This window comes from Castor canadensis, chromosome 7, assembly GCF_047511655.1.
Source record: "Castor canadensis chromosome 7, mCasCan1.hap1v2, whole genome shotgun sequence".
NCBI lineage: Eukaryota > Metazoa > Chordata > Mammalia > Rodentia > Castoridae > Castor > Castor canadensis.
Genome location: NC_133392.1, coordinates 134890524 through 134913839, shown reverse-complemented (window position 1 = coordinate 134913839; position 23316 = coordinate 134890524). Strand labels below are relative to the sequence as shown.

The 23316-nt window shown below is 41.1% G+C and overlaps 1 protein-coding gene and 1 non-coding gene across 3 annotated transcripts; both read right to left on the bottom strand.

Annotated features, from left to right (window-relative positions):
- Window position 1: 1 nt before the first annotated feature.
- On the bottom strand, window positions 2-21554 carry Gnl2 (G protein nucleolar 2). 2 transcript variants are annotated; one of them, XM_020178675.2, is made up of 16 exons: window positions 21358-21554; window positions 19723-19807; window positions 18713-18807; window positions 16807-16946; window positions 13890-14074; window positions 12116-12182; window positions 11400-11558; window positions 10740-10853; window positions 6980-7108; window positions 5959-6063; window positions 5052-5210; window positions 4722-4835; window positions 2534-2982; window positions 2004-2134; window positions 1377-1462; window positions 2-195 (listed from the first exon to the last, which is right to left on the bottom strand). In XM_020178675.2, exons 1-16 carry the CDS (start codon window positions 21419-21421, stop codon window positions 43-45), a joined length of 2235 nt encoding a protein of 744 aa, XP_020034264.2. In that variant the 5' UTR covers window positions 21422-21554; the 3' UTR covers window positions 2-42. The 2 variants fall into 2 exon arrangements, with proteins under 2 accessions (XP_020034264.2, XP_020034265.2); XM_020178676.2 differs by having other exon boundaries at window positions 2031-2134.
- Window positions 17774-17912, bottom strand: LOC141425336 (small nucleolar RNA SNORA29). The gene has a single exon (XR_012450396.1). It is a non-coding gene; the product is annotated as a small nucleolar RNA SNORA29 (small nucleolar RNA).
- Window positions 21555-23316: the final 1762 nt, after the last annotated feature.

Below are 23316 nucleotides of genomic sequence, written 5' to 3'. Positions count from 1 at the left end.
ATTGTATATTTTTGTATAATTTAATAAACAACTTTTTAGATGTTACTGCTTATGTCTGAATTTTTTGTGTGTGTGTGTCTGTCCCTCTGAGTCATTAGTCTTCTTTTTGTTCCTGTTTCTATTTTTCACATTGTGTGTTTCATAGTAGCGCACACCAACTTTTTTGGATTGTTGCTGCCGCACTGCTCTCCTCCGCTGCAAAAAATGACAAGAGAAAAATAAACAAACAAAGTCAAAAAACTGGATCCTGTTTTTCACCTTTGCTCCATTTTCTGTGCAGGCACTAGAAGCAGAAGTAAGGTGGTGGTGGGGGGGTGCCTCACAGACCTGAGTTTTCTCCTCCCTTCTGACCTGATGATTGAGTTACAGACTCTCATTTGATCCAACCCTCATTCAGTGTGTGATGGCTAATTCTGATTGTCAACTTGATTAGACTAAGAAACACCAAGGATATTAGTAAACATACCCCGGGGTATGTCTGTGAGGGTATTTCTAGAGATGGATTACATCATGAGGGCTCTACTTAATGAATGGTTTAATTCATCGATGGATTCAAAATTTGGATCGACTATTAGGAAGTGGTGGAACTTTCTATACGACTAGAGGAAGCAGGTCAATGGGGATATGTCTTCGGGACTTTATCTTGTCCTGGCCCCTTTGCCAATACTGTTCTCTGCTTCCTATCTGCCATGAGGTGAACAATTTTTCCCTGCCCACACTCCTGTCGCCATGTTCTAAGCACACAGGGCCAAGTGAACATGGACTGAATTCTCTAAAATTGTGAGCCAAAATCTTTCCTCCTTTAAATTGCTCTCTCAGGTATTTTGGTCAAAGCTACACAATGTTTGAATCCTTTCTGTAGCATTTCTGACAAACTATTTCCCTGTTCTTCCTGGAGGTCAGTGATCTGTGCACTTAGCCTGCTCTGCTCCTGTGTCATTTCCTTGGTAACACACAAAACAACCCAACTCTTCTAACTGATAGGCCACAGGTTAGAAGATAGTGACCCAAAAAGTCCTGAAACATTAGACACCAACTTAAGACTTCTACCTAGTGGGCTACTTCTTGATCCAGTTTTTTTGTTTTGTGATACTAGGGTTTGAACTCAGGGCCTACACCTTGAACCACTCCACCAGCATTTTGAGATAGGGTCTCGAGAACTATTTGCCTGTGCCTCGATCCTCCTGGTCTCTGCCTCCTGAGTAGCTAGGATGACAGGTGTGCACCACCAGTGCCTGGCTTCTTGATCCTCTTTAAATGACCCCAAGCAGGTCCCAGAGGATGGAGGTTCCTGGGATTCAGAAAGTGGGTCTTGTAAACCTGAACTTGTGTCTACACTCTATACCTGGGTCTTATAAAATAACCAGAACACTTACTTCCTTTGATGTCAGCATCCTTTGAGTTTTATTCGAATGTTCCTCCTCTCTCTGTGCCTTCCGCTTCCGTCCCTTTCTGGTACGTGCTGGATACAAGCAATACATAAAACATGGAGAGGGGATGGGGAACCCAGGAATTTTCAAAATTTGTCAGTGACTCCTACACTGGAATAAGCGTGATGTGTCAAGAAGAGGAGGAGGAAGGCCAGTGTGGGTATAGTGGGTGAGCAAAATAGAATGAGCTTGGGAGGGCACAGGTCAGCATAGGCCTCAAAGATCACAGCAGGGTTTGCACTACTGTCATGTAAACACATTCTTGCTGTGGAAGCTATCAGTCAAAAGGAGGAAAGAAGAAATACATGGAACACCTTCTGTCCCAATCTGTCTGCAGACTCCCTTAGACTGTAAGGTTAATAATGCACCCTTCTTAAAAGCAAGATTCCTGAATTGCCAACTTAATCCTAACAAATGTGCAGAAAGAAAGCAGATAATCCAATTTCTATGATAAATAGAAAAGAGAACAAAGGAATCTACCAGATATGATAAGTATTTGTGTAGATGACAGTAAAAGAGATAATTTGGAAATTAAACTTAGGTTTCCAAAAATTCTAAAGATGCAAATCATACCTAATGACTTAAATAATTTATCTTCACCTGTATCATTTATATCTTCTTCTAATGTTTTTCTTTGTTCCCCAGATGTTTTTCTTTGTTCTTCAAATTTTGCAAAAACCTTCTCACTCAACCCCTTGGATATTCTAAAATAGAAAAGCAAATTAATGAAGCTGTCCAACATTTCTCTCAACTCCCCAAATCAGGCCAACCTGGGGACACCCTGAAACACCCCTGAAGATAAAGAAACTCTGTTCTTGGGCTGGCAGCATGGCTCAAGTGGCAGCTACCACAGTACTGACAAAATAACTAAATAGATAAAGAAAAAAATAAATTCCACTCTTTTAAAATGGCAATCACTCCCTCTGTAAAAATACTGCTTAGGCTGGGGTGTAGCTCAGTAATAGAGCACTTGCCTAGCAGGCATGAGGCCCTGGTTTCCATCTCCACATCATAAAAAAAAAAACTAAAACAAACAGTACTCATGGCAAGTTTTAGGGAAAGGAAGGAACAAACTGCAATTTGTGAAATGAAGAAAATATTACCTGACTGCTGAAAACTTTTTAGCTTTGGCTTTATTTAAAAACTTCTGGTATTTGGCAATCTTTTCATCCAGAGCTCTAATCACTGCTTTGGTGTCGTTTCCCACTGGTTCTTCCTGAGAGTCTTTGTAAGACTCTTCTTCCTCCTCATCTTCTGGTGGCTCCTGCTCCTCCTCATCTGCAGAAAAGCTCTCTAGCTCTTCTTCCATGTCTGACATCTCCACAGGAACCAGGTCATCCCCAGAAAACTGAGGCACAACATTGATTTTGCCGAAATTCTGGCGAACCCGAGCGAGGATCTGCTGCATCTCTGAGTTAGCATCACAGGGACTGTCCTCTTTTTCTTGCTCAATGACAGATTCTACCCTTTCACATATGGTTTCTGAAGATTCTTCTTCTGGATTGTTCTGGGTTGTTTCTGTGGCAACTTCCAAAGATGAGGAGGGTGGAAGCTATTGAGGCCCAAAAGCGGTGGTGACAAGAAGAGAAATGGAATCAGAAAAAGAAAACTCAATGTCTGAACTTGTAAAAAGGTAAACTGAACATCTGATCCTTACAGAGAATCATGGCAACAGTTCTTCAGCGCCAAAGGTAAGAGCACAGAGCCAGGGAAACCAACTAATAGTTAAGAATACAGCTAAGATGCCCTTGCCCTTCCTTGAGTACTGTTAACGATCAGGGGATGCTGAGATAAAAACACAAAACTGTGGCTGAATGGTGAGGATTCGAACAGTACTATGGAGAGGTATGTGAGGAGGCATCTTCAAAGATGTGCTGGGAGGAAAGCATACCCAGAGTGCACAGATGTGCCTGCCTCTTCCTCACACCCTGCCCTGGGCATGGCTTCCATTCAACTATTTCTCATCTTTGTTATAAACTGGTAATAAAGCACCTCCCCACCCCTGCCCCCTGGTGGTACTGGGATTTGAACTTGGGGCTTCCTGCTTGCTAGGCAGGCTCTCTACTGCTTGAGCCACACCTCCAACACAATAAAGCACTTTCCTGAGTCATATTGTTCTAGCAAATTCTCATACCCCAGAATACTGAATTTGTAGTCAGCTGGGTATAAGTGTGGGTTGCCTGTCTGGCAACTACATCTGCAGATGGAGCCTGAACTGGGGGCAGTCTTGCGGGACTGGGTTCTTAATTTGTGAGACCTGCACTATCTCCAAAGTTAATGTCAGGATCCTATTGAATTTCTGGATACCCAGCTGGTGTTGGAGAATTGCAGAATCAGTGTGGAAAAATGATAATACTTGCCATCAAACACACCTACCCATACCCACACCCGCACCCACACACTGGAATGTCATTGAAGCATCACCAGTGCCCAGAGTGCCTGGCATACAGCACATGCTCCACACATGAATGTGGAATGATTGACTTAACCTAAACAGAAGAGGGAAAAGAACTGTTCTGCTTGGTCAGTTGTGGTTTTAGAGGGGAGAGGGATAAAAGCAGATTAACATCAATTTCAGGCATGCTAATTTTTTAATGCTAGGGAAAATATGTGACTGGAAATACCTTATTACAGCTGCAACTCTGGAAATGGTTTCCTAAAAGGAAACCATTTGCATCTGGTATTAGCACAGATGCAAAACCTAAAACCACTTCTGCATGAGACTTGGCTGAGTTCTAAAAAAAAGCCCTAGAAACAGAAAAGCCAAGCACTACATTTGAGCCTTGGACAAATTCAATGCCACAGTAACATAAAGGGAACAGCAAGAGAGCTTCCTGACCTAGCGTAGAGGCCCCAAATGTAAGACTTTTTTCCCCTAGCACCAACCGTACTGCTCTTACTTTCCCACCTGATCACATAGTTCTTGAGGACAAGGGCTATTATTCATTCCTTTGTTTCTGTGCCTAGCACATGATTGGTTCTAATTAATGCTTGTTCAACAAATAAATCTTAACAATGCCTTTGCCCCTCACATGTAAGAAGACAGAGGCACCAAAAGACTTACATTTAATGAGCCTTCTTTTCCCAAGGCCCTAAAGGCTGGTATCTAAGCTTGGCCTCTATTATACTTCTGCTTACTAATCTCAAATGCTACCCTCAACCAGGCCATGGAGGTGATACTCCAGGTTAAGACTGAAATATTACCACAAAGGAAAAAGACGCTCCATAGAAGGAGGCGACCAAATCGGGCTTGGTAACCATGCTTTAAGAACTGGGTCCACTCTTTCTTACCTGAGGGGCCATCGGTGGCTCTGCATTGGGCGGTTTGACAAAAAAGGGAATCCGGCCCCTCTGCCAGTCATTGAGAACCATCTTACCCACAGTCTGCAAGTCGGGTTCTCCACCCTGAAATGTCAGGAAAAATTCCTAATTAAATTCAAAGAACAAAACCGGGCTGGCCAGAGTGGCTCAAAACCACCTCTTACTTTGGGAGTAGTTCAGCTGTCCCAGATGCTCACTACCATCTACTTAACAAGTTTCCCACTGCTCAGACAATAGGTCCATACTTCCCCACTGGCTTGCAGAATATACCATATCCAATCCTCACAGATCCTGGCTCACCTTTAATAACTTCCCAGTTCGGAAAGCTAGCTTCTCAAGAAAGTCCTCAGCATTCTCCCAAGAATCAATCTTGTATGTCTTGCTGATATATTCTGGCTTTGCTCGTTCAAGGACAGCACCAATATGGTCTTCAGGACTCTTAATTTTTTCAACTTGAACCTAGGTGGCAATAGAAATCCTTTGCTTACCAACTCTACTGTGGAAACAGGGAAGTAGTTAGTGTTCTTTGTAATGTGAAATGGATTTCAACGTCACAAGGCAAGTGGAACAGGGCAGAAGCCTGTGTCTGAGGTGGCTAGACATGGTCGGCTGCAAGGAGCATGACTGACAGCTGACCACAGCCACAAAGCCCAGAACTCAGCTTTAATCCCAGCTCACCACAAACTAGCTGTGTGGTTTCTGCAAGCAGTTTGAACTTGGAACACTCTGTGTTATCCACTTGCAAAAATGGTTAAAAATCTGCCAATCCTAGGACACAAAAACAATGGGGGAGTGTAAGAAGAGAGGGGAGGAATGTGCACAGGATGTATGGCCAGAAGCATGGTTAAGGTTAAGGGGAACCATTTAAAATTTCTGGTTGTATTCAAAAACAAGGGAGGAAGTGACTGGGTTCCAAAATGACTCAATCCATAAACCCACAAAGATGAATGATCACTAAACATACACAGGCCCTGCTTCCCTTTGGCTCTTGTGTTGTGGGATGCTACCAACCAGATCGTGTCCATGGCCCTACCATCTCCTCAGGTAGGCTGGGAGATGATGCCCTGTTCAGCATCATGTCCTGAGTTTGGTTAGACAGGCTGACCCAGAACTGCCCTCCTAAGGAGAAGAAGCGAAGGTTTCCAGAGTTTCCTACAGAACACTCTCTGTAAAAGGCAAGCAGAGGCTACTAGGATCAAATACTCACAACTCCTTTCAGGACAATATCTGTCTCTGAGTCCTCAGAGGGATAAACCACACCTGGACAGTCAATCAGGAATATCCGACGCATCAAGGTAATATACTGCCATACCTGCAGACAGAAAATTCTAAGTCAGAGATGTCCCCAAGTCAAATATGAAAAGTTTAACTCCACAAAACCCTGATGCTGTGGTATGAAGCTAGAAAGGAGGGAAGGGAGGCATCAATCAGCTTGCTGAGCCATCAAGCTGCTAAGTCCTCTATTTGTGCCCCGCATGAGACAGTTCCACCAAGTATAAACTAGAGTTTGCATCAGCTAAGAGTCCAAGAATAAAGCGGAGGCAGCATTTCCACTAAGTATTGCACAGTCACACCCAGTGGACCTCTTTGGGTTTTAAAAGTACTCTTGGAAACACAGTACTGTTGGTCTCTTTGCCTGTAGGCAGAACCATGCTGTTCCCCAAACACTCTGTGTTCCAGGTACAACTTTCAAAGTCTACTTGAGTTTCCCTTCTTAGCCAGTAATCAAATATTCTTTAGTTTTGTTTATCAAAGTAAAGTAAAAGATTGGAGTGACAATTTAAAACAGATTTAAAATATGAATGGCATTAATCAAATCATGCCACAATCATAGTGGTATACAAAGCACTTTTAATCTTATCGAAGTGGCTAGAAAAAAACGGGTACATTCCAACTAGCATATACAGAACTAAACTTCCAATGGTGATCTTTATTCAAGGGAAGCAGATAGGGACTGGCTGTGTGTTTCACTGGCAGAATACTTGCCTAGCATGCATAAGGCCCTGGGCTTGATTCCCAGTCTTGCCAAGAGAGAGGGAGAGAGGGAGAGAGGGAGAGAGGGAGAGAGGGAGAGAGGGAGAGAGGGAGAGAGGGAGAGAGGGAGGCGGAGGGAGGGAGGTAGAGAGAGGGAGAAAGAAAGAGAAGCAAATAGAAATCTCCACTAGTTAAACAATCATTCTCCATAGACACAGAATATACAGAAGTGAAATCCTATAAGCCAGACATACCTTTGTTTCACCTGCAATGGGGGCCACATTGCAAACTTTCTTAGAACGCAATGTGTTTATCACAGAGCTCTTGCCTACATTTGGATAGCCGATGAACCCGACACTGATCTGTTTCTTGTCAGTGTGCAACTGGGTAAAAAGAGAATACACATCACATACATGTAGGCATGAATATTCCTTAGGACAAACAAATTGCATTACTTTGTAATATAAAGAATAATATAAAAAATAAAGTGTAAAAACCATTGATATAACTTAATATGAAGCTCAGACACACAAACATCCATGAGTCAGCTGGATATCCATACTTATTAATAAGTCAGAGGCAAGAAATTTCTTCAGTCATCCATCCATTTAAGTCAACTTTCTTAAATCACCCTTGTTTTCAGGTAAACACTTTAATTAGAACATCCTCATCCACTAGTAAACACGTTCAGGGAAAAGAACCTTAACAGATTCACCAACTGACAATCCCATGACTCAAACCCTCTACTTCTTTATACAGTACATTTCACATTTTCATTGCCAAAATAAACAGCAAAAGGAAAAAAATAAACTCCAAAAATTAGACCACTGGATAAAAGTCTCAAGGAGGCAAAGCTAAGCTTGTTATCAAGAAGACGGCTACTAGTTAGGCACCAGAAGCTAAGGCCTATAATCTTAGCTACTCAGAGGCAGAGATCAGGAGGATCATGGTTTAAAGTCAGTCATGCAAATAGTTCATGAGACCCTATCTTGAAAATACCCAACATATACACAGGGCTGGTGGAATGGCTCAAATGGTAGAGTGCATGCCTCGCAAGTATGAGGCCGAGTTCAAACCCCAGTACTGCCAAAAAAAGAGGGCTACTAGCAGGACATGGTGACTGTAGTCCCATCTACTTGTAAGGCTAAGATAGGAGGATCTCATGAGTTTAACAGTTTGGAGCTAGCCTGAGCAACATAGCAAGACTCCCTGTGGGGAGAAAAAAAAAGGGAGGATGGCTACAAATAGATGGAACTTGTGACTACAAAGGATAGACTGAACATACGCGTTGACCTTACTCACTCCCCAAACTCCAAGAGAATGACAGCAGTAGGAATAACACATTTAGACCAATAGCAATGAATACAGAAAACCAAAGAACAAGGTGGAGCTGGAACAATGGAGAAAACTAAATACAAGAAGCTAAAAGTAGCATCTTACTTGGCCCATTACACAATACAAAAACAAAGTGACTACAAAGGTAGAAAGACTGAGAACCTCATGATAATAAGGTCAATGAATCACTAAACAGGAGAACTGGCAGAAGATGCCTTTAAGGACAGGAATGAAGACCAAAGGATTGGCAGCAAGTCTGCCAAAGCAGCCACTCCTCTCCATCCCTCTCTTCCTCCCTCCATTCAGGCACACAGTCCCTACTCCAACAGCAGCCTGGGGCCTGAGGAAATCTTGATTTCTAAAACCCTGCATGTCTGCAAATATCTTCAATTTTCAAACCTAAAGAGACACCGAATTTAGATATAATAGCAGCAAAAAACTAGTATTCTCCAAGTCATTAATTCAAAGTCTAATATCAAACAGATCACCCCTCTACCCCCTATTCTGACAGAGCTCCAAGAGCCCTGGCATCCAGGCTTGTATATCCCAGGGCTGAAGACTGTAAGATTCTTTCCTGGAGACACAAACCCAAGAAAAAAAAGACCTAGTGCCAATGGGATCTTTAGAGTATTCTCCAACAACAAAATTGGGTCCTCATCTAATCATGCCACAACAAACATATCCCATGTAAAACAAAACAAAAATTCAATATAATTTTTGGTGTCCCTCTCCCTTTCGTGAGACAAGATTCTCCCTATATAGCCTGGGCTGGCCTCGAACTGGTGATTGTTTTTTGTCTCTTTCAGACTCCTGAGTGTTGGGATTATAGGCATGAAACATAAAGCTGGCTTTTTTTGTGAGTTGGTTCTCACTATCTTACCAGACTGGTCTTTGAACTCTTGGGCTCAATCAATTCTCCTGCCTTAGTCCTACTACAGGCTTCTGCCTCTGTGCCCAGCATAGCACTTTATTCATAAATATAAAGAGAAAACCACCCTATATTCTTTTAGATTGTTCCTTTTTATATGTCTCTTCTTGGGTTTCATTTCTAAATACACTACAAATGTAACTCTAGCAGAAAAGACAGAAAAACAAAGAAACTTTGGCTGGGCACCAGTGGCTCACGCCTGTAAACCTAGCTACTCAGGAGGCAGAGATTAGGAGGATCCCAGTTTGAAGCCAACCCGGGCAAATAGTTCTTGAGACCCTATCTCAAAAAAACCCATCATGAAAATGGGCTAGTGGAGTGGCTCAAGGTGTAGGCCCTGAGTTCAAGCCTCATGTACTGCAAAAAAAAAAAAGGAAATTTCAAAGAAATAAAACAGTAACAAACCACAAGTCTCACTGAATACCCAGCTCACTAACCAGTAAAAGACATATCACTGTGAAATTTTAGAACAGGAATTTTTTTTTAAATCACAGCCACAAAGGATAAGGAGTCAGATGGCCTCAGATTTCTCAACAGCCACATCAGAAGCCAGTACAGTGGTGCTTTTAACATCTTAGGAAGCAATGGTGTGAGGGTAAAATAAGATACTTTCAGAATGCAAGGTCTTCCAAAACTGTTCCTTCTAAGTACCTCTTTCTTCTCAGAAAACTTTTGGAAAATAAATTCTATCAGAAAAAAAGTACACCAGAAGAGAAGAAAAGGGATCTGATATAGGAGAACAGCCCTGGGAATGCTCAGAATGATAGTGAAAAGAAATCCCAGGAACAAGACAGATCATAGTAGGCGTTGGAGCAGCCAGTTTCCACTGGAGAGAGGATGAAGGACTAGCTGTTGAAGCAGACTACCTATTGTCCTGAATGCTCTCACGGTTCCTATTCTACTAGCACTTCACAATCATAATATTCTAATACCTGAATGTATAATAATGCGGCCTAACATTGTTGTCCAATAGTATAAAGAAAGTGGACAAGAGTGGAAGTATGTGTGGAGGGAGGATGACTAAAAACCCTAATCCTGGCTGCGGGTATAATTTAAGAGGTAGAGCACGTGCTTAGCATGCACAAACAAAAGAACCTAATTCTCATTTTTCAGAGTTATTAAGTATGCAAAATTGGGAGGAGGGCTGGAGGGATCAAGAAATCAAATCGTAAGCATATACTGACACCACCAGAAATGATAGCTAAGAGTTGGAAAGGGTTTGCTTCTGGGAAGTAGGGAAGGATGGAATAGGAGACAGAAGTCTTTTGTTAGAAGCCAGGTAGAATTAATCAAATACAAAAATTCAAAATTACAGGTACAGAACATGAAGCTTTGAGACCATTTGAGAGGGCAATCTGGTTCCAGGATATCCTGAGAATTACAGCTGACAGGGGCTCTGATCTGATTCTAGCACCCTCCAGGCTGAGGGACAGAGCTACCACAGGGGCAGAGGCATCCTGGCAGGTCTTGAAAGGTAAGGGTAAGGTACAGAATTGGGAAGGACATTCATCCTCAGGCAGAAGTTGCCAGAGATGTGGCAGGAAAGGAAGCAATGATGGTCTAGGATAGAGACAAGGATTGGATGAGAAAACATTTCACAATCCCTCATAATCCAAAGGCTCTATGAATTTTTACATCTCGAGAACACATACTGAAGAAGTCGGCAACTTATGATGCAAGGTGATTAGGAAGACTCTCACACAAACTCAACAGCTACACAATTTCAGAAGAAACAGCTCAGGTCTCCATACCTTCCCAAACTGCCGCAGAAGCTGAATGAATGCTCCTTTGCCAAATGGGTTAGTAAGACTTGCATGGAAAGCAAGTGTTGGATAGTCCTGTGAGAGAACAGCAACCCATCGTTTCTAAAGGGAGAGAAGAAAACATGCTGGTAAATTATAGCTTGTTTATTTATAATATGTGGAATAATCAGAGCTTGAATAACAAGACAATGTGTTTCAAATACACTGTCGCCTAAGGAAAAATGTTAGCTATAATTCTTTGAGATGTTCTTTTAAGTATGACACTCAGTGTCTTTTGTCTCATAAATGCAAAACAATATTCCCCAAATGTCTTACTGCTACTAAATGCAATTAATGGAACACAATGTGGAGCAGGACAGTGGCAGCTGCCTCTGTCTGAAGAGGTACACAATCTTTATCCTGGGGGGGCCTGCAGCTGTGCTGCGACACACCATAGGAGAATGAAAGGTGCCTCTGCCTATCATCAATGCAGCACGCCTTAGGTTCTGTTTTCAGTGAGAACACTCCAGTGACTATCATCTCAAGAGCACAACAGTTTAATGTCTTAAAGTTCTAGAAACCATGACACTAATATATTAATGGATAACTCAAACTTTACACAAGCTGAGTGGCCTTTATAGTCTGTTTTGGATTAGTAGCTGTACTTACTGTTGCCCATGTTGGAACAAGGTCACATTTGTTGAGTACAAAAATGAGATGTTTCCAGGGTTTTTCCTTTTTCAAGTAAGCCTCAATGTGAGGGGAACGGGTACCCACTGGATCTCTAGCATCAAGAACTTGAACTACAACATCTGATGAGTCTATTACCTGAAAATTCAAAGAGGTGGAAATGGTTTGCTATGCTACATACAAAATGAAAAAGGACAACATTTAAGGAAACCTGGAAAAATAAAATAATATTGAGAGAGACCATTGCAAAACAGTCTTGTGAGGAATAGGTGGTAGCCAATCTCAATGTTAAACAATCAGAATTCAAAAGCGTTTTCATCCTGTGTTTGAAAGCTGCCAAATTTCAAACAGGAAAACTAGCTTAGATAGAATCCATCTTGCTTTATAACTACTATGTACAGTTGTGTATATTTGACAGAAAACTACATTTCTTAGTTTCCCTTATTGTATTAATTTCCTATTATGGTATCATTTCATTATGTGACTGTGCTTGATAGTCTCTTCCTATGTTATTATTCCCTCCTAGGTATAAAACTCAGTCAGTTAAAGAGCATCAGATCAGGACTTGGCATATACATTCAAAGCAAAGCCTGTTCCCCAAGGAGCTGAGTGAGCTGGGACATGTTCTCATCTACAATGGTAGTATGTATGTGGCTGAATCAGTACTGGTTTCAATGAGAATTGAAGAGTCTTACCTTGTAGAGCTCACCCCATATTCTTTTGGACTGTCCCTTTTTATATATTTCTTCTTGGGCTTCATTTCTAAATAAGAAAGCACCCAGAATGAGCAACTGAAGCACTACCAAGATTAAAAGGATGCTTCAGGGAAAAGTCAATGTATCTAAAGAAAGGGTAACAAAACCACAGGTAGACTGAAAATCAAATGAATTTAAAAAGTGACTGTATCTAAGCATCCATCCACAGAAGAGTGGAACTACATCCCTAACCCTTGGTTTTATTGAGACAGGGTCTCATTAAGTAACCCAAGCTGGCCTCAAACTCAAGATCCTCCTGTTTCAGCCTCCTAAGCACTAGAACTGCAAGTATGTATCATCATGCCTGGCTACTACTCCGTGATTTAGGAAAACATGTAAAAATAAAAATAAGTTCAAAGTCTTAAGGTACTCTATCTGTAAATAAAAAATGAGTGTAAGCCAGGCACTGGTGGCTTACATCTATAATCCTAGTTACTTGGGAAGTTGATATCAGGGTTGCATTTAAAAAATTTTTATTATCATATTATTGTTGTACTGGGGGTACACTGACATTTTCAAAAGTTCTTAGAATATATCATAGCTGAATTCACCCCTTTCCCTCAATCTCCTTTATCCCCTCTCCTCCAAGGATTACAGTTTGAGGCCAGCCCAGGCAAATAGTTTGCTAGACCCTATCTCAAAAATACCTAACACAAAAAAGGGTTGGTGGAGTGGCTCAAGTGGTAGAGCACCTGCTTTGCAAACACAAAGCCTTAAGTTCAAACCCCAGTTCCATTAAAGAAAGAAAATGAGTGTTAACAAAGACCTACCAAAAAAAAAAAAAAAAAGACCTACCAGGATACTTATCAGTGATAAGATTCCTAATCTTCTTCTAGGTATGGATCACTCTGAGAATATGATGAAAGTTATGGAACCTTACTCTTCTCTCCCTCTTTCCCAAAGAAGAAACAGGGTTGGCGGAGTGGCTCAAGAGGTAAGAGCACCTGCCTGCCTAGCAAGCGTGAGGCCCTGAGTTCAAAACCCAGTGCCATTAAAAAAAAAAAACCTAAAAAGCCAAAACAAAACAATACAAAATAAAAATAAAACCCACAAAATCCCACCACCTTCTGCAGTTTCATAAATCTTCCACATTATCTTCAGAGGGTCACAGAAATCTCAAAGCCAGCCATGAACTTCCAGTGGTTCAAAGACCTCAGGAGTCCAGATAGTCACCAAAGTATTAACAAGAAGTAATGGGATTATGAATTTTCTTTTTGCTACATTTTCCACCTTAACTGTATTTTCCAATTTGTCTGACAGGATATAATACTATTCTAAGCAAAACTATTATTTTTATTTAGCGATGAAGATAGATGTGTGGCGATCAAACCAACTTTAATTATTTTCAGCAAGGCCTTGATTCCAACAATATTTCTAGTCTAGGAAAAAGGGTAATCATGAATCACCAAGTTTCACATAGGCAAAATAAGTTTAAACATTTTGTTAATCTGGGGGCCATGGTAACAAATGTCTGCAATCCCAGCTACTTTGGGAGGTGAGACAAGAGTACTGTAAATTAGAGGCCAGCCTGGGCAAAGTTAGCAAGAGCCTATCCCAAAAATAATGTCAAAACAAAAGGGCTGGAGGTATAGCTCAAGTAGGCAGAGTACAAACATGAAGCCCTTTGGTTCAATCCCCAGTACTACCAACAACAAAAAACCAATTTGTTACAGAAGAGCAAATGATGGGACCTGCACAAACTTCAAAAGCATACCTCACACCGGTGTCCTCAGTTACCAAATCACGGTCCTTTCCCTGGTCATAGTTCTCAGTGGACATTTCAGCATTTTCTATAAGAGACTGCATATCGTTTGTAGATAAATTTGGTCGCTTTCTCTGTGACTTAGGGCCAAATGTAGTTTCAAAACTTTCAGTATCAAGAATATGCACCTTTGAGTTCTAAAGGGAAAAGAGAATTACAGGTAAACTATGGAAAGCACAGGGAAAAAAGCAGAAAGTGAATAAAAACCTACTTGGGAAAGGTTTGCTGCTCAACCCATACCAAAATCTACAAGAACATGGATTTGGTCTGGTTGTAAATCAGAAATGCTTATTCAAATAAAACAGCACTTGTTCTATTCTGAAGTTCTGTAAGCTTCCTTGGAAAAATGCAAAGGTAATACAAATAAAGCAAATATGAACAGCTGTGTAAGACTTGCCAAAAACTCTGCTTTACTTCATTTATTATAAACTTTAGTCAAATGTAATTAAGGCTACAATGATGAAAACTAACATCTTTTCTGACCATTTTTTTGAGTTTTCAAACAAGTACATAAGATCTGCCAAATTTACAGATTTTGTCAGGGACAATCATACTCAAATTTGTGTTTTTTTTTTAAACCAACTGTAAATGCCAACTTTTTCTTGGAAGTTAATTTCTTTCATGGGTAAAAGGAATTGCTTGTTTTGTAAGATGCATTTTAGTTTCAGATAACATTTTCCCTAATTTAGGTAACATTTTTATTAAATACACATGGAAAGTCTTCAGATGAAAAACATCTAGCAAAAGTCCAACATAATAGGTTAGATGTGATAAGAGGAACCTGACACTAACTAGAACTTGATGTGCCTATAAAGGAGTTACAGGCATAGGAATTCTTGAAGCAGGATCAAAGTCAGAGTTTGAGTTAGGATCTATCACGTAACAGAATGTTAAAAGCCGGCAGAGAATCGCCTTAAAAAAAAAAAAACAACACCCTTTTCCTCCCAGTACAAGCTCCTCAGTGAGCACCACTATAAAACTTCTCACCAGAGTCACCTCAGCGCTTCTGAACTTTTACTGATTGTTCTTTCAACTTTTAAAGACCTTTAAACGACTATCATTGGCTCAGATTTACAAACCCATCCCTTACTTTAGTTTTACTTGCTATCCTCTTATCAAGGGAACATCCTCAAACAGAAGAATCACATTTTCTATGGGAATGAGGTTCTAATGTCATCAGTTAGAATCAAGTATGCCCAAAATTATCCTTGAAAATTTCGTAACTTATGCAATACAGTATACATGGTTTTGTGTCTCTGAGCTCAAATTAAGTTACACTATTTTTGCCATTTTGCTATAGAAAAGTATAATTTTAACATACAGAGTTGAATGGGTAAAAGTTAAAGCATATCTGAAATGACTTCCCTGTTTAGAACAATTTCAGAATTAAGATTTCATAGTATGTCACATTACATTAAAATAAAATAGGTAAGGGTTTTCAAGGCCAAAGCAGAAAACTCATCAATTACTCTGAGTACTTTCCTGCATCAAAACATAAACTGACTGCTGCAACTGCAGATCCTTCATCTTACATATCAGTTATTTAAGCACTCAATTTTAGGAGCACTAAACAAATGGAAAGAGCAACAAAGCAATAAATCCATAATAGAACTTCTCTGTTCTTCCCAGAAACAAGATTCAATAGTTGGTCAGAAGATGGCTTTAGGGAGAACAGACAAAGAGAACATGGGAAATGAGCAACTTGTCTGTGGTTCATGAATTACACTCATGTGTTTCCCTGAAAGAAAACAGTCATTCTGCTAATAGGTGCCATTCTTCTAGTCCATCATAAAACAAAACATAATTGACAAAACCTGAGGCAATAACCAGGCCTTGGCTTTTATTTTGTTCTCCAAGTAAACACTTTTCTTTGAACTGTTTAATCCATGTATGCTTGTCAATGTTTTCCTCTCCTCCTTATACTGGAACTGAAGCGTATGTACTGGCTACATTTCTGGGAATTATTATTCAATGCAAGTAAAAATGTGCAGGCAAACATTAGGCCATTTCTTTGTTCCATGTGAAACTCTTTCCACTCTAGCCAGATTCAATCTTTACCAATCAACATCCAATCTGAACAGTACCCTTTCCTGCAGTTGCACAGAAACAATTTTTAAGGATCTTACAAAAGCTGGGAAGCATACAACACCAAAGGACTCTTTCCATCTCAATTCTAACTCTATGTTCCCCAGTTAGGTGGAAATTTCCACTTAAAACAAGTTTACCTATCAAAATAAATAAATAATAACAAAAAATATTGGGCTTGGGATATTAGCTCAGTGGGAGCACTTGCCTAGCATGTATAAGGCCCTGAGTTCAATTCCCAGGATCACAAGAAAAAAATAATATTACTAACAGCTACCATCTATTAGCTCTTATTAGGTCGTTTGCTATATGCTTACTATGGGCCCAGCACTTTACAGCCACTTCATCTGTATCCTATCACACAAGACAGCAAGTTGTCTTTATAGGCAGGGGAAAAAAACCTAACTAAGGGTAAAGGAAGGGGCAGATAAGGATTAAAATTCAGGTCTCATTTCAAAACCTGTGTTTTGATCCACTATGCCACCGCAGCTGCCTGGCAAAACTCAATTCATATTAAAGGTGAGAACTCTAATAAATGTGAAAAGAGAAGTCTCAGAAAGGCAGAGATCAGGAGATTCGTGGTTTGAAGCTAGCTCAGGCAAATAGTTCAGGGCTGGTGGAATGGCTCAAGTGGTAGAGTGCCTGCCTAGCAAGTATCCAAGTATGAGGCTGAGTTCAAACCCTAGTATCACAAAAAAAAAAAGACTAAAACAAATAAGTTATAGACGTATCTACATGGAGTTTGCCCAAGAAATTCCACCAGTATGAATATTCTACATCTTACATGAGGCTGGATTCGATCATGGAGAAGAGACATTGGTAACTTGCTTTGCTTCATGACAACTTTATATGGATCTTTCATAACTTTATCCATTTCCTCTTGAAATTTTTGTAATGATGACTGCTTAATCACACGTGTGTTTCCTGTTTTACAAATAAAGAATTTTGCCATTTAATAAGTAACCTGGTTTTACTTCTATATCCATCTCCCCTCTGATACAGTGAAAGGCAGTATTTTAAATGACTCTAAACCATCCATTCCTTGTAGCTGTTTCCAAAGATGGGGGTGTGGGGAGAATCCAAAAAACTGCCTCTCCAGCACTCATATACTGTACTAATCCACCAACCCTGACACACAATGGGTTTCAATAGTTTTCCAAACCCAGTTTTCTGACTGGATGAAACTGAAAAATAAACATCACCGAATGGACTGAGATTTGACAAATGTCCTACTTTCCTGCTAGTTATGGCAAAGAAATGTGAAGCCAATCACAGTTGACCACTTTGTATAGACTGGGAACCCTGAAACTCAGAAACTCAAGAGTCACAGTTACAATTTTTAGGGTTCTAAGGGCTTGAAAGAACTATTAAATTAGCCATTAAATCTACACAAGGGAATAAAATGAAGCCCTGAAACACTACCTGGAGAATACCTTACAACTGAGAGATCCCAAAGAAAGCACTGAATTAAACAGCAGCTACAGCACAAATATAAACATCAAGGCAGTGATGACAGCAGTTAATGCTTACACCACATTCACTATTTCCTAGGCCCTATTCTGAGCACTTTATATGCATTTATTCATTTAATTGATACAACAATCCTGTCAGATGGTGCTATTTTGCTGGCAGGGGGAAGAAGGACTAAGGGGAAGTACAAAATATTTGAACTCAGGTCTTTGTGCTTGCTGGGCAGTTGTTCTACCACTTGAGCCACACCCAGTTCTTTTCTGCTTTAGTTATTTTTCTTTTCTTTTCTGTTCAGCCATTTCATATAGAAGGATACTGATCAGATTCCTCCCTCTTCAGATCATGGCACCTTTAATCTATCCCATAAGCATAGTCACTAAAATCTATTATTAGGAGAAAATGTGGTAATCAAATGGGATGGGAAATGCTTTAGTTACTTTTCAGGTAGGGTCTCCAGCTTTTTGCCCAGTGCAGCCCTTGGACCGTGATCTTCCCATCTACAGCTTCCCTTGTAACTTGGATTACAGGTATACACACCCAGCTTGCTGGCTGAGATGGGGGTCTCACTAAGTTTTTGCCCAGTCTCGCACTTTTTTGTGTTGCAGTTTTTAGGGAGTATCTTTCTTATCAAAAGGTGTAAAAGATATTCAAAGGTAATTGCCATCTGTCCCTAAGCTCAGAGGTCAAACACCAGGTAAACACTGACTATCACACAGCAAGGCTGAAAGCCATACTGCCAGGAAGGAGTCCCAATACTCCTGTGAATGGTGATGCTCTATTCACTCAAGGAGAGACCAAGAACAAACGAGATCTACTCTGCTGAGAGCTAAAGGAGCAAACACACCTGGCAAGGCCACTTCTCAAATAGTAATCTCTCCAAGCCACTAGAAATTAAGAAATGAAGATTCCAAGATCTGTGAACACTAGTCATTAAGGATGCTCTTACCTGCTCGAGTCGTAGCAACAGGTCTATTACAGTTAAGAATGATGAACTCTCTTCAAATAGAAAGGATTTAAGATTTAAGAAATTTAAGGATTCTTTAGGATTTAAGAAATTCATCACTTTTCTCAGCACTTTTTCCAGTATGCGTACTTCTTATCCCTTCCTCATATAATCTTTGACAGTTCCACTCACCAAAAACTTCTGCCTTTTAGACATTTCAATATTCTAGTCTTTTCCATACATTTTTTAGAGCAAAGTAATAGGTGACAATACTCACCAAACCATTTAATATTTGGCTCTACTCGTGCCACTGTGCCAGAAGCTACTGTTGACTGATACTGCAGAGGCTTAATCACTTTACCACGACTGTTCCTAAATTGAGGAAATAACAGATTTTGGCTGATGACAGAAGAAAAGCAACAACAGCAAAGTTTGGCTTACAGACTACCCTTTCCATCAAAAGGACTTTTTTGGGGGGATGGTTTAAATGATCATGAAATACAGACTTCAGTAAACAAAAAGTACTTCTACATTTGAAACAGATTGCCCAAAAGCCATTTAACCTCTTGCAACAGAGCACGTAATGATTTCTGCTAGATGAATAACAATGCTGATGTTTAAAAATCCACTTACTGTTTGTTTGCTTTAAAAAAAAAATCACATACTTGAGTTTTGTGGGTAATTACTTGAAGGCTGGTTTAAATGAATTTTAAGTAGAGGGTGATTTATCCTGGAACTCAAAATTCTAAAACAAACTGCAAAGTAGGTGACTAAAACAGATTACGTTCGTGACGTTTGTGTTTTAGACACATCTTTTAGAAGAGATGAAGAATCGAATTACCAAACAAATTAAGACTAGTTAGCAAAATGCCACACTCAGCGAGTCCCTAGGGTGGAGGCTGCCTCAGCAGAACTCAGAGTTATGAGGAGTTTCCAAATGCCACAATGTTGTAATCTAAATTTTGGCTCTAGAAAACAAGTTTTTTGACAGTTTTCATAACTAGTGCTATATGCTTTGTATTTCTGATGAATCTGATGAGATTTAATGTGACATTTGCAGAGACCTGTACTTGTTGGGAAATACTGTAAACAATCACTGTTTCACCATCCGCTATCCATGCCTTTAACCAAAAATTAATTATTTATCACAACACTCAAATAAAATGATAATTGAAAATATACAACTCCCATTTGGGGTAAGAGGGAGTAGGAACAGCAAAAGCTTAACAGGTCTCAGCTAAAAGTCAAAGGCATAAAGAAGAAAGGATGACAGTACCCAATGCTTACCTGCGCTCCTTTTGCCTGTACATATTCAGGCGACGAATTGTGGCCCGGTCCCTCATGTTCTGACCTCCTGCTCCCTCTACTCGATCTAGGAAGGCAGATGTAGACAGTACACTATTTGATAACCAACAAGTATAAGTGCGATCACTGCTTAAAATGCAACAAGCAGCTCACCCAGACTAAGCAAGCTGCTACTACACCAGTTTCTACTTTCTCCATATATGACTCCAATAACTTACTAGAAGCTGGATGGAATGACAAACTCAAGCAATCTTTGAACTTCAATAGTACTGTGTATGCCAATGATGATAGCTAACATTCTTAACTCTAATTATGGCACTATGCTACCTGAATTACAGGCATCATCTCATTTAATCCATATAATACTCAGATAAAGAGATGCATTATGACCATGCTGCAGGCCAAGAAATCAAAGCAATAGTGCCCAGACACCTTGCCAAAAAGTCACACAGCTATTAATCGGCCGAGTCAGAATCTGAACACAAGGATTTGAGCACAAACTGTGCCTTAACCACCTAGACATGTACTTACCTCTGTGGCGTATGCTACAGGCAAGGCACCCTGGTGACTAGTTTTAATACGTATGTATCTTTAATGTGCCAGTTTCTTAATTTCTTAGTTAAGAAATTTAAAATAGGTAGTAATTCTTGCTTTTTATCTCAGAGGGAAAGAGAATGCCAACTAAGCAAGGTAATACTAGGCTAGCCTCTCATTTGGAAGTCCTTCAAACCACCTTTCTGCTCCTGAAGCACTGGCGGCTGTACTTCACACCAAGTGTGTCAGTTATGACAGGCCACCTCCCCCATTTTGGTTTAGTTTCTTCAACAAAATCAGAATCTCTGAGGGCCTTTTGGGGTCAACATTCTGAGATTCCAGTCTATGCAAACTGGAAACATTTCACATGTGTTGTTAAAAACTCTAAACCATATTTATAAAGTTTTATTAACTAAACCCAAATGGAAAGGACTCCCCCAACAATCCTCTTGTTCATCCTGTAGGAGGAACCTCGCCAAAACTTAGACGTTTCCAAACACACTTGTATTCAAATAACCGTATTTATCCATCTGTAGGGCTTTCTATTCGTTTTATCTGATAGAATGATTCCAAGGATCACATCTACGATCTCTTTTTCATTTAAATGGTCAAAGCTAAGGTGACATCAATGTGTGGTAAGGGGCCTCCTGGGTGAGTCTGGCTTTTTTTTGTTGTTGTTTTTTTAAAGACAGGATCCTGTTATGTAACCCAGCTGGCCTGGACCTCAGCCTCAGCTTCCCGAGTGGTGGGATTACAGCAGTGCGCACCACCCCTGGCTCCTCCACTTCTCATCTGACTTTCCGCGTCTCACAGCTGAAGAGGCCCCAAGGCTGCCAAAGGCCAGCGTGCTCACTTCCCCCGGCGTTAGGCCAGACCACTCCACCCTGGCCTGCAGGGGTACCGTCTGACCGCCTCAGCACAGCCGCACATGCGCTTGCGTTCACCCTGCTTATCCCCAAGAGCCACTGCGCTCGAGGTCGCGCCAAGGAACGCCACTCAGGTACCCTCTTCCCTCTTGGCCTCCTCGGAGCCTCCCCCACGCTTCCTCCAGGCTCCACCCTCGCCGAGCCCCGTCGCCCGTACCCGGGTTTGTGCTGGCGTTGGAGGGGTTGATGGTGCTCCGTCCTTTGTACTTGGGCTTCACCATCTTGCCGACGGAACCGGGACAGTTCTGGCTAACTTTGGGTAAACCAACTCCGAACTTCCCAGGCCCAGCTGAAGACACCCGCGTGAAACACGCAACACCACGCGCTCGTGGCTACGTCATTTCCGCTCGCGCCACTCCCCCTCCTCCCCGACTTCACTTCCTGTGAACGCGCAGCGCGCGCCGCCACACACCGGCCTCTGGCTCCGCCCCCGCCGCTTAGATGTCTCCCAGCGTGGAGCTCCCGCCCCCTCCTGCCCTAGCAACCGCCAAGCAGACACTCCATAGCAACCTCCTAGTTACCCAGGACGCGCAGCGCAGAGCTCCTATTTGGGTCTACCTTAAGTAAAGCAGCCTCTTTCAGGTCAATGGCACAAGCTTTTCTTCAGAACTTGTCCTGTAAACCTTTCTGAAAATGGCCCACCGTACAGCAGGCAAATGTCAGTCTTAACGTTAACGTGTTAACGTCTTCCTTAAAACCTTACGCTGGGGTGTAGCTGAGCGATGCAGCACTTGCTTAGCATGCGCGAAGCCCTGGATTCAGACTCCAGCTCTAAAACAGTAAGTTTTTTTTTTTTTTTTTTTGGTGGGACCGAAGTTTGAACTCAGGCGCTTTACCCCTCGGGCCACACCTCCAGTCCATTTTATTCTGGTTATTTTTGGAGATTGGGTGGGGGAGGTCTCTCGAACTTGTTGCCTGACCTGGCTTCGAAACTTTGTTCTCCCGATCTCAGCCTCTCAAGTAGCTAGAATTTCAGGTGTGAGCCACTGACACTCTGTAACACCCCAACAGAATTCTTGTGATCTGGCACCTGCCTATTCATCTGACCTGACCTCATTCATACCATCCTCTGACGTTGACACTGGATGGTCCCTCTGTCTTTCCCTGAATCTTTACGAAGCTGGTTCCTTCTGGTCATTCTCTTCTCTGCTCAAATGTTGCTTACTGGTAGTGCATAAGAATTAGCAAATAGGGCTGGCAGAGTGGCCCAAGCCGTGGAACACTTACCTAGCAAGTGCCAGGCCCTGAGTTCATCCCCAGTACCACCAAAAAAAAAAAAAAGAATTAGCAAATAAAAATGCACCAAGTCAAATTTGAATTTCAGATAAAGAATGAGTAAATTTCCTAGTATAAGTATATTCCAAACATTGCCTGGGACATACTTACACTAAAAATTTATTCATTGTTTACCTGTAATTTTCAAATTAAACTACATGTCTTGTATTTTATGGGGCAGCCCTTCTTATTAGGAGAAGTCTTTCCTATTTAATCTGTCTAAATCTACCACCTTCCTTAGTTATTCAGTTATATTCTGCTTTACTCCTTTCGTGGCACTTACCACTAGCTGAAATGATCTTATTTACAAGTGGGTTCTTTTTCTGTGGTGCTGGGGCTTGAACTCAGGGCCTATACCTTGAGCCACTCCACCAATCTTTATTTTGTGAAGGGTTTTTTCGAGATAGGGTCCCGTGAACTATTTGCCCAGGCTGGCTTTGAACCACAATCCTCTTGATCTCTGCCTCCTGAGTAGCTAGGATTATAGGTATGAGCCACCGGCGTCTAGTTTACAAGTGTATTGACTGCCTCCCCAAAATTAGAACGTAAGCTTGACAAGAGCAGAGATCTTGTAAATTTGTTCACTGTTATACCTCAAAGTTTAGAACAAGTATGAAACAAAGATTTTATAAATAATCGTAGAATGAATAAGAAAGAATAGGATAACCAGGCTAGGTGGCTCAAGCCTGTACGCCTAGCTACTTGGGAGGTGGAGATAAGGAAGATCTTGGTTCAAGGACGGACAGGCCCAGTAAAGTGTTCTTAAGCAATAAAAAGCTGGGGACATCTCACCTGTCATTCTAGGTACTGTGGGGAAACACAAATAGGAGGACTGAGATGC

Bases quoted from the DNA above. Each gene is read 5' to 3' on its own strand.
- Gnl2 (XM_020178675.2), bottom strand. From the start codon at position 21,421: ATGGTGAAGCCCAAGTACAAAGGACGGAGCACCATCAACCCCTCCAAC. The intron at 10,854-11,399 runs GTAAGTACAGCT...CTCTCCCTTTAG, and splicing joins TTGTTCCAACATGGGCAACA to AAACGATGGGTTGCTGTTCT. The intron at 7,109-10,739 runs GTATGGAGACCT...CTTTTTACCCAG, and splicing joins TTCTGCGGCAGTTTGGGAAG to TTGCACACTGACAAGAAACA.